The sequence below is a fragment of the Camelus dromedarius genome, chromosome 16 (genome assembly GCF_036321535.1).
Source record: "Camelus dromedarius isolate mCamDro1 chromosome 16, mCamDro1.pat, whole genome shotgun sequence".
Lineage (NCBI taxonomy): Eukaryota > Metazoa > Chordata > Mammalia > Artiodactyla > Camelidae > Camelus > Camelus dromedarius.
In genome coordinates, this window is record NC_087451.1 from 23,773,548 (window position 1) to 23,784,743 (window position 11,196).

General features: G+C 51.3%; 1 protein-coding gene across 1 annotated transcript in view; it reads left to right on the forward strand.

The window, feature by feature from the left end:
• The window catches only part of LOC105085069 (heparan sulfate glucosamine 3-O-sulfotransferase 3B1), a 40,975-nt gene extending 34,439 nt beyond the window's left edge, over positions 1-6,536 (forward strand). Inside the window, exon 2 of the mRNA XM_031467582.2 lies at positions 2,735-6,536. Within this exon, the coding sequence (XP_031323442.2) occupies positions 2,735-3,353 (619 nt within the window). The 3' untranslated portion in view covers positions 3,354-6,536. The remainder of the gene's footprint in view (positions 1-2,734) is intronic.
• The last annotated feature ends 4,660 nt before the right edge of the window (positions 6,537-11,196 follow it).

Sequence of the window (11,196 nt, forward strand, 5' to 3'; positions counted from 1 at the left end):
TAGTCAAAGTCTCCAGGCCCCCTTCATGCTTTCTGACGTACGTGTGCAACCTCCAGATGGTCCTGGGGAGACCGGGCCCCTGGAGCTGGGCCCCCAGAATGGCGAGGGTGAGCGGCAGGCAGTCAAGCCCTGGAATCTGCCCGTGGCTCAGGGATTCCCTGTTCACGGCCGAGGAGGCTGCGCCTTTGGGCTGGAGGACAGGGAGGCCCTCCCTTTCCTGTTCTGTAGGTCTGAGAATGCGCTTCTTACTTGGCTGTTTTGTTGTTACCGCCGAGCCCTTCTGGAGGGATGGGCAGCAAAGGTTCCGAGACGGCTTTGGACCCCACTGTCCCTGCAGCTTTGCCTCCCCTGGGGGCTGAGCCCCGCACCGCCCCTCTCGGGGGAAGGATGAGGCAGTGACTGGTCTCCAGGAGCAGACCTTGCTTCCTCACACCCTCCCCCAACGCTGGCAACAGAAGGGGACCGACAGCATTTCCTTGGTGCCAGCCAGCGCCCAGGCTCCGCACCAGGGAGAGCGTCACAGCCTTCTCGGAAACCCTAGGCGGCGCGCGGGCGGGGGTCACACTCCTCAGTCAGGGGAGTGCTGAGACTCAGACCGGTGGCGGGGCCTTAGAGCCCATGCTAGGTCAGACGGACCCCTGAAGACAGACCCCCAAACCCACCCGTCTGCCACGGCCCCGGAGAACCCTGAGAGCTGGCTGCTCTCTTTCCACCATGGTAGCACTTTGATTCTGAATATTAAACCCTTTCTTATAGACTCGGTCCAGATGCAGGTGGCTGAACAGAGGGAAAAAAGTTGGACTTGATCAGCTTCGACCTGCTTTTTGAGTAAAATGCAAAATAAGTTGAGAGCCAGGGCTCTCTTTAATCCTCCGTCACATTAGCCTGATGACACGGCTACATTCATCTAAGTGGTTAATGGGTAAAGTGGGTCAATCCAGCTTTGGCTTAAGCCGGGGATGGCCGCCTCACTGCCAGGAGGTCCTCCGCCGCCGGGAGAGGCCTGCTTCCCCACCCCGCTGTGAAGGAGGAGCCCACTGCGCTTTCTGGCTCGTGCGATAGAGTTCACATCGTCATTTCTATAAATGTCTCCATACAGGGGCTTTGGTCTCAGTAGATCAGGAGTGGCTTGAAGCTGGAAGTTTAGCTGTCCCACTGAGAGGTAAATATTTGGTCAAAAAATAATGTGGAAATTGTTTTCAAATTCCTGGGCCCAGGTAGGAATCAATCGGAAATCTCTATCCCATAGCTAATGGAAGACGGTACATCTGTGACCACTGCTTAGTGTCCAGTTAGGTAACATCTCCTTTTTGAAGTCTGCACACCAGCGTGTGCACCCGCCTGCTCAGTGCGGTCCTCCTGTGTGCTGTAAACCGTGTACTGAGCGCCATAACGACAGCAAGAGCGCGAGTCGTTGCAGCAGCCTGTGTATGCGGAGTGTGCGGCGTGTGTCAGGCGTGGTCAGAGCTTCTCTCCATCAGTAATTGTCTAAACCCTCCTTGAGCTCCCGGGAGGCCAGCACTCGTCTTCATTTTTACAGCTGAGCAGGGAAGCCCAGGAAGTAAGTTGTTTGAGGTGACGCGGCTTGTGAGCGGCAGGGCTGGGATTTGAACCCAGGCGGTCTGACATCCAAGCCCACGGGCCTGAACTGTTAAGCTGAATGCTTCGGTTCTGCAAACCCGCCGACAGCCGAATGCAGCAGGTTGAGGCTGCGGAGGCTCGTGGATCAAATAAGGTGTAGTGGGTTTTTCTCTTTTGTCCCTTTCCTCCCTTCCTTCCTCCCTCCCTCCCTGCCTTCCTCCCTCCCTTCCTCCCTCCCTCCCTCCCTTCCTCCCTCCCTTCCTCCCTTCCTTTCTTAACTGAAGTATAAGGCACGATTTTATATCACCGATTTGTGGGATTTTTAGTGCCAGTCGCCACCACAAGATGCTTGATGGTCCAGATACCGTGGCCTGTGTCTCCTGTAGGTTGTGGCCACTTTGCCTACATAGTTTCGTTTAAATTAATGCTGTGTTAGGTATCGTACAAGTCTGTTTTTTTTTTTTTTAATGGAATCTGAAGTATTTTTAGAGGCTTCTAGACTTGCGTCCTGGGAATTTCCTCTTGGCAAGTTTGCATCGGTTTATACTTTATCTGATTTCACCGTTTTTTGGCTGCTACGTGCCTTGTGGCCTTCAGGTGTGCCGTTCACAGTGAAGGTCTGTGGTCACCGCGATGACGCCGGCACAGCCTGGCCAGGTCAGGGGACGTTTTCCTTCCAGTGTCCACTGTACGTTTGCCCGACTTGGTGAGTGAGGAAGGCAGCCTAGTGAGGCTGTGGGGACGGCGGAATCTCCAGGAACCCTGGCTGATTTTACGGAGGAAAGTCTCCTCTCAGGGGCCAGAGGGCTTTGTGTTCTGAAGTCAGGTCTTTGGGGCAGTCTAACAGCTGGATGCCCTGAAAAACAAGGGAGAGGTGACACCCAGGAGAGGATCTCAGAGAAACTCGAATCTTACTCTTTCTACCTTGAACAAAGGTGCCTTCACGTCGTAGGGAGACAGCAGCTGGCCTCCGGGCTTCAGGTGGGGCGTTAGCGCACCTCTCAGCTCTGAAATTCTGCTTGCATTTCTCCCGTGTTTCTCTGACTGTAATTAGAGGGAGCCGCCAGGATTAGAAGCGTTGGCATTGAGACCCGCGGCCAAAGGGGTGTCGTGTCACCTTCTGACCCGAGTCTGGTCTGTTTGCTCTGCGCAGGGACCTGATGCCCAGAACCCTGGACGGCCAGATCACCATGGAGAAGACGCCCAGTTACTTCGTCACGCGCGAGGCGCCCGCGCGCATCGCGGCCATGTCCAGGGACACCAAGCTCATCGTGGTGGTGCGCGACCCGGTGACCAGGGCCGTCTCGGACTACACGCAGACGCTGTCCAAGCGGCCCGACATCCCCACCTTCGAGAGCCTGACGTTCCGGAACAGGAGCGCCGGCCTCATCGACACGTCGTGGAGCGCCATCCAGATCGGCATCTACGCCAAGCACCTGGAGCACTGGCTGCGCCACTTCCCGCTGCGCCAGCTGCTCTTCGTCAGCGGCGAGCGGCTCATCCGCGACCCGGCCGGCGAGCTGGGCCGCGTGCAGGACTTCCTGGGCCTCAAGCGCATCATCACCGACAAGCACTTCTACTTCAACAAGACCAAGGGCTTCCCCTGCCTCAAGAAGGCCGAGGGCAGCGGCCGGCCGCACTGCCTGGGCAAGACCAAGGGCCGCACCCACCCCGACATCGACCGCGAGGTGCTGCAGCGGCTGCGGGACTTCTACCGGCCCTTCAACCGCAAGTTCTACCAGATGACCGGCCAGGACTTCGGCTGGGACTGAGCGGCCCTGGCGTGCGGCCCGCCCCGCGGCTTCTGTATCGAGAGCGCTTATATGTATGTAAAATGTACAGAAATCTATTTTATAATAATTTATTTTTAATTCATAAGCAATTAATTCACTCAGCTGCCTAGCCACACTCTTTAGAGAGTTAGCTTCATAACCTGTTAACATTCCAAAGGGTTTAACTAAGATTTTCTTCTTTTCCTCACTAATGATGGTGCTTCCATTTCTTTCCCTTTCTACTCGTATTTAAAAAAGAAGAAAAGCACAACTTGAGATTTTCGTTGTTACGGGTACGCAGCCTTCGATCGCTGTTTGAACTCACTCGCCAACCCCCGTGTCCTGGGTCTGCGCTCGGCCCCCACCTCCCTGCGTCCCATGCGCCCCGTGGGAGCCCCAGGCGGTCTCAGCGGTGCGGCCTCCGAGGCCCGGGCGCCCGTAGCAGCTGCCTCGCCCACGTGGTGCCACGTCCAAGGGCGTAGACCCCAAACCACAGGTTTTCCCCCAGGTCTGCTGGGTGCGTGGGGAAATCACTGCCTTTGCAGGGAAGACCACATCCTTTCAGAGCCTGCGTGTCAGGTCTGTTTACTTCCACTTTCGAGTTAGAAGGATGGCCCTGCGTCCTCTTCTGCCCTGGTCCCTGGTCCATTTACCCGCTTAAAGTGTATGCAAATATGAGCCCCCTCTTTCCCAGGTCACGTGTGTGAGATGCTGGGACGCTGCTTTAGAAATAAAGACGTGTGCTTCTAATCTGCATGCGGGCACACCGAGCTCTGTTCTCCCGACAGACAGTTCTGCTTTGACACACCAAAGAATCCCCTAGGCTAGCGGAACCACCGGCACAAGCCAAGGCTGCCCGAGGTCGAGACCTGAAGGGGTCAGGTGCATCCCAGGCCATCTGAGTCTGCACAGGGGCCAGTAGGTGCAGAGCCAGCCCCAGTCTGGTGTCTGGAACTCCTCTTCTTGGAGTTCCTAGCTCATCTCAGACGGACAATGGTGTCTGTAGCCAACAGACAAACTGTAAGATCCAGGATGGCTCTGTAAAGAGCCTGGGAACCCCGGCCCCACGTTTCCTGTAAGCACTGGAACCTGACACTCTCTGCTGTCCCTTGGTTTAGCCAGGCCCCCGGCAGCAGGGGCGCTGGCACTGTTGCTGCTCACGCAAGGTGCGGGATGCCCTCCCACACCTCTCTGGGGGACCATTTCAGTTGACAGCTACAGGCAGGTGGGTCACCGAAAAGCAACTTCACGTAATGACATCTTCACTTTCTCCTCAGTTGTCTGAACCAGAACGCTTCTGCCGTCAGAACTGTCATGTGTGTTATACTTTTCACGAAGGAATAGGTGGGAAGATACTGTCCCGGTGGTGGGGTTATGATACTTACAAAGGACGCTTTTGTATGTCCTATGGGATTACTTGCTCCATGGAGTCACAGAACACTGGCCTTTAAGTGGTGTCGGGGGGGTAATCTGGTCTGTCTTGGCCCAGATGTGGCTAGCTCAGGCTCCGCGGCAGAACCACCCCCCGGGGCTCTGTATGGGAGGAAGGGCACAGGGAGCTGAGGTGCCAGTCATTTCACAGCTTTGTTACCGCCTCTGCCCGCACTGAGGAGAACACCGTAATCGGAGCATGGGTCTCCCCTCTTGCTGCCTGGCTGTCAAAGACGTCTTCCTAAGGGTGCTAACTGGTCCTGCATTTCTCCAATCAGAAGGTTCATTAGAGATAAAGCTGAGAACACCTCTTTGCCGTTCTAGCGTAACACTGCTTAAAGTAAAAGTCAGTCCATGTCTTCCTCCTGGTCCTGCCGTGTCCGCTTTCTGGCCACCGTTGCTCTGACCTGGTGCATCACATAACATTGCAGAAAAGTTCAGAGAAGCGTTTGCCATGAAGCGGTGGAGAAACACGCACGCACTCTTCCTTCCCCCACGGGCCCCTGCCGTCTTTCCAAGCCGGAGAGTTTTTGATTAAGTTGTTTATTCCCTGCCTTACAACTGAAACGGGGCGTTTTCAGATAGGAGGGTCATTTAGTCATGAACACTGAAGTGGGGCAAGATTCTATTCTGGGTCCAGTCCTTGAATCCAAACAGATGTGGATGATTCGCACTGAAGAGCTAGAGCAAGTATTTCTGGGGAAGGCGAAGAAGCCGGGCTTCCCGTGCTGGCCTTCAGAAGGCCTGACCGCTTACAGTTCCTGACCGATCCCGATGGAGCCCCTGCCCCAGGGTCACATCACGTCCCGTGACCCCTGCTGCAGAGCCTGCACCGCACGCCTTCCTCCTGCAGAAGTTAGGCAACACCTCAGATTAGGCCCTGAGTTTCTTCCTGTTCTAGCCATCTGCAAGGCCACCAACTTAACTTTTTAGCTGCTGGACGACAAACACCATTTCATGTTTTGGCCGTTTGTCCCAACACATGTTTTGGGTTTCTTCCAGTTTACCGGAAAAGCTCTGATGTTCTTGGGAGTACTTTATAAGTCTCAGTTTTGTTTCTCTCATTAAAAACCAAAAGGTTAGCAAAAAAAAAAAAAAAAAAAAAAAAAAAAAAAAGGAGGTTTTTGTGGTTCCTATCTAGCCCACACTGTCTTTGAGGGGTTTGTACAGGAGTCTTAACTTGGTTGGTGGTACCTGGAAAGGCATTTAGGGGCAGTGACTGCGTAGTCAACACTTAATTGAGAGAGGAGGGGGGAGAAATTGTCTTGTTTGTAGGATTGTTCTAGGAAGTCATTTTGAGTGACAGGTACATTGCAGACCTTCGGAGAAACACGGGTTCAGATCCTGCCAGGATATTCTCATAAGAAAGGAAAGTGGAAGGTTCCAGTAAACTAGAAACACTTAGGATCTGAAATGCAACACAGAAGTCAGTATCCTTTTTCTTTGCAGTTTATCAAGAAGGATGGTCAATAAAACTTCAAGGTGTGGTTAGATTTTTTTTTCACTTTTGTAACATTAATTTATGACTGAGTTTCATTCAGCCCAATAATCTGAAATACTGTGCAAAGTCTAGCCGTGTCTTCTATAACCTGGATGTTAGAATAGCCAATATGTACAAAAAAATTAAATCAAGTATTTTGTCCTATGTATAACACAAATTAATTTTACACAGAGAAAGATGTTTCTAGGAAAATGAAATTCTGGTAATTCATACTATTTCTTTGTATGGACAAATAAAATATATTTTACCAACTCGTGGGTACTTCTGTGTTTTATTACCAGTTGCGATGGACAAGGAAGTGATACTTTATTCAATAATTAATCACATGCACGGACACACACAGAAAGGTCTTCTGAAGACACGTGGATCTTTCAAGTTTTAAGAGGTTCAGTCAAACATCCATGTAATCTGCAAATATTTGGGGCAGAGCTTTGTGAGAGATGCTGAAGGCTGCAGGATCGGTGAGAGGCCCCCGCCCCCCGGAGGAGTAAACGCGGGATTCCAAGAACACCGTCACCGTCACCACCGTGTGTGACAGCTCTCAGTGCCCGGGGTTCTGGCCGGGGTGGGGGCAGGGGATGGGGAGCGCGAGGGAGCCGCCGCGTGTGGTCACGTGTCCTATGACAGGTGTCATTTAGCAGAGCGTTGTTGGCTGGGTGATTTGGGTGATGGCAGCATTTCCTTCTCACGTTTGCAGAGTCTTCTCTTGTGGGTCATCTGGAGTTCCTTATCTTTGGGACAGAGTGGAAAAGGGTTTGGACAAGAGGGCGTGTCTGTGTCTTAAGCCCATAGCAAACCATCTTCCGTTTTCTTTTGACATAGCACGCCGTCTGCACAGTTACTGATCATCATTGACTGCTGTGAACATTTGATTCACTCTTTTATTTTACTTATTTATTTTTTTTCAGTTTTTGATAGAAATTTGTTTCAATTTTGTACACCTCTGGTCTGAATTTTAAAGTAGCCAACACTAAGTTGATAATTAAGGCTCAAACCCAAGAGTTCTGACTTCTTTTTTTCAATAAACCACTTTAGTGAGGTATGGCTGGCTTACACAAAGCGTACATGTTTAATGTAGGCCACCTGGTGGGCTTGGTGGTAAGCATACACCCATGAAACCAACGCCGCCATCAGTGCTGCAAACACGTGCATCACCTCCAAAAATTCCCTCCCTCCATTTGTGTTTATTCTTTTTTTGTGATAAGAAAATTTCGCATAAGATCCACCTTCTTGGCAAATTTTTAAGTATTCAATGTGGTATTGTTAACTGCAGGCACTACTGTGGACAGCAGGTTTCCAGGACAATTCGTTTTGAATAACTGAAACTTTTGTTTGCATTCTTTTTTTATTGAAGTACAGTCAGTTTACAATGTGTCAGTTTCTGGTTGCAGCATCATGTTTCAGTCATACGTGAACATACATATATTCCTTTTCACATTCTTTTTCATTGTAGGTTACTATAAGATATTGAATATAGTTCTCTGTGCTGTATAGTAGAAACTTGTTTATCTAATTTATATACAGTAATGAGTACCTGCAAATCTCAAACTCCCAATTTATCTCTTCCCACCCCCTTTCACCCCCTGGTAACCATAAATTTTTGTGTCTGTGAGTCTGTTTCTGTTTTGTAAATAAGTTCATTTGTGTCTTTTTTAAGATTCCAAATATAAGCGGTATCTTATGGTATTTTTCTTTCTCTTTCTGGCTTACTTCACTTAGAATGACAATCTCCAGGTCAGTCCATGTCTCTGCAAATGGCATTATTTTATTCTTTTTTATGGCCGAGTAGTATTCCATTGTATAAAAATACCACAACTTCTTTATCCAGTCATCTGTTGATGGGCATTTAGGTTGTTTCCACGTCTTGGAAACTGAAACTTTTCTTTTACTCAATTAAAAAAGACAACATATTACGGTCTTAGGTGAACAGCCATTATCTCTTGCCATAAAGAGGAGGTGATTTAAAAAAAGGTAAACACAATGAAAACAAAGCAATGCTAATAATTTCTAGATATATATAAGTCGAGCCACATTTGCCACAGGCTTACCTGCTTCTCCTGCCAAAGGTCACTCCTGTGGAAGACTAGTGCTTAACTGCACCAGTTAAATCCTTCACTGGGGTTTGCTCCCTGCCAAGAAGGCTGCAGGAGAACTGAAGAGAGAATGGTGTGCCCGTGCTTTTTGGGGTTTCCACAAATATCTAAGCCAGGAGCCCCAGCCCTCCTCCCTCCCCAAATCATCTCTGGAAGTACCCTGGGATTTCTTACACTTTGGGAATCACTGTGATTTACACTAAGAAAATGCCTTGGGAAGAGGCATGGGGTTTGAGGTTAGCTTAGCATTTCGGGAAGGCAGTGAAAAGAACGCTCCTGCAGGTAGGAGGATGCTTGCCGGTCGGTCAGGAAACAAGCCTCCGTGAACACCTGGTTTTCCAAAGCCAGCATCACAGAGAACTCGTGCCTTATTCCAGCCTGGGCGCATGCCTCCAGGTGATACACGGGTGGACCTTGAGTGCTGACCTGACTTTCCACCCCGTCCCATCAATTTTCCGCTTTTTGTACAGAAAGGTAATAAAACGGACCTAAAATCTACTCATTAACTTGACGGCACAGTTGAGAGCAGTATTTCTCAAGACTGGGCAAACACCCGAGTGACCTAGAGAGGTCTTGAACAACACTGAGGCCCTAACAGACCTCAGAGCAACTCCATTAGAGCTTCTAGGGAGTGAGGCCCGAACACGGGTGTGTTTAGAAGGCTCCCGAGCATGGACGTCGAGGGCCTTGTGCTTCAGTGAACTAAGTCGGCCGGAAAGAGACAAAGCTTGTATGAGCTCACTTACTGGAGGAATCTAAAAATGACAAACTCAGAGAAGCAGAGCAGAGTGGTGGCTACCAGGAGCTGGGGGGTGGGGGGTGGGGGGTGGGGAGAGGTTGGTGAAAGTGTACACGCTTCCAGCCGCAAGGTAGAAGTTTGGGTGGCTAATGTCATAGCACGGTGCTTATAGCTTATAACACTGTGTGATGAACGTTGCTAAGAAAGCAGATCCTAAAGGTTCTCACCATGGAAAAGAAATGGTAATTATGGGGGAGGATGGGGGTGTGGCTAATACTATGGGTCATCAATTTGCAATATACAGGTGTATCCAATCAAGACATTTTATACCTTAAACTTACACAATGTTATGGGTCGATTTTCTCTCGGCAAAGCTGAAAATTTTTTCAAAAATAAGGCATATAAAATATAAAATGATGCCCCAAGTGATTCTAACACGGAGCCAAGACTGAGAGCCTCGGTTCCCAACGTGTGTCTCCTGGGCCCCTACGTCAGCACCCCCGGGAACCTGGCAGACACACAAAACCTCAGGCCCCAACTCAGACCTACTGAATCAGAAACTAGGGGCTTCACAAGCCCTCCAGCTGATCTGATTCCTGCGAAACGAGGGGAACCGCCAGGTGAGAGCACAGACTTCATGTCATTTTACAGCCAGAGAGCTTGGGCGCCCACACGGGGACGTCTTCCTCCGGCCACGCCCTGCACAAGCCCGTGACTAAGTGGTCACCCCTTGGACCCTGGGCTTCCTTTAAGGGCAAGTTCGATCTCACAGCTTTGCGAACAGTCGCCATGTCTGCCCGACTTCCCTCGCTCGGCGGGGTCCTCTTCAATGAGCAGCCCCCACGCTGCCACCTATAAGCTGCTCCTGAAACTGCCCGGAAGTGGGAGCATGGACTTGAAAGGGCTTTTTTTTTAAGAGAGTGAAACCCTTTAAATCCCTCTGGCCACCTCGCCTTCTGCATCCCGTCTTCAGCCGTCCGTCTGCTGCCAGCACTTTGGATATTACGACGGGCAATTATTTCTCCTTACCCTTCATGACTGAATACACGACGGACCCCCCAAAGTGCGCTGACGAACCAGTCAAGGGTGGAGATTCCTGGAGGTCACATTCTCAGTTACAAGCTCATCTAAACTGGCGGTTCCGACCACTGGCACCTCGTTGTATTTTTCATTCTCACGCATGTTTGCAACTCCTGGGGGTGAAAGGCAACAGCGCAGCGGGGATACTGCCCCGAGGGCCGCTGCAGTGAACATCTGCGGGCTCCCTGCTGCACTCCCCCCGGAGAGCCCGGCACGTTTGGGTCCCACCCGACAGTCTGTTTCATGTCATCTGAAAGGGGCTTAAGGGTGTAGTTTCCTGAGAAAGGTGCTCACATCCGGCCTTCACACCTGTGCGGGGGTATCAGAGGCTCCTCTACATCCTCGTAAGGGTGAAGATGAAGCTGTTATAACTGCCCCACGGCATCCGGACCGTAACACCCAGGCTCGCGTGCTTCCTCATCCATCTATTTGGCAGAAGGAGCCTCCGAGGACAGCACATCTCTGCTGGAAGCAGCGACCACAGGAAGCCTCCGGAACCTCGAGAAGGGGGCTGTCTGACGGGAGGGACGCTTGGAGACGTTTGTTTTGGATGTGATCTCCACATGAATTGGAGCAAGAAGAAGCCGGAGTCAGAGATGAGTGTGCTCGCTCAGTAAATATTTACCGAGTGCCTGCCGCTGCTAGGGACACTGCTAAACAAGGCTCGCTTCCTGCTAAGAGGCACTCACATTCCTGGGGTCGGAGAAGAGGCAGGTTGAACGCAGTGTGACAAGGACCATGAGGAGGTGCTGTGGGGACCAGGACGGCTGTGCCCGGCCTGATCTGGGGCGGGGGAGGGGCATGGTCAAGGGCACTGCTCTGGGGGGAGCAGCCAGGTGACTGGATGGAGGCTGGTCGGGAGGCAGAGGGAGAGATCTAGGTGTGTACACGTAACGCCTGCTGGGACCCGCAGACCGTCCAGGGGACGTGCACGGGGTGTGGGGGGCAGCAGGTTCTGAAGGCACAGCGGGAGACTGCATTGCCGGCCAGGTCCCCGCA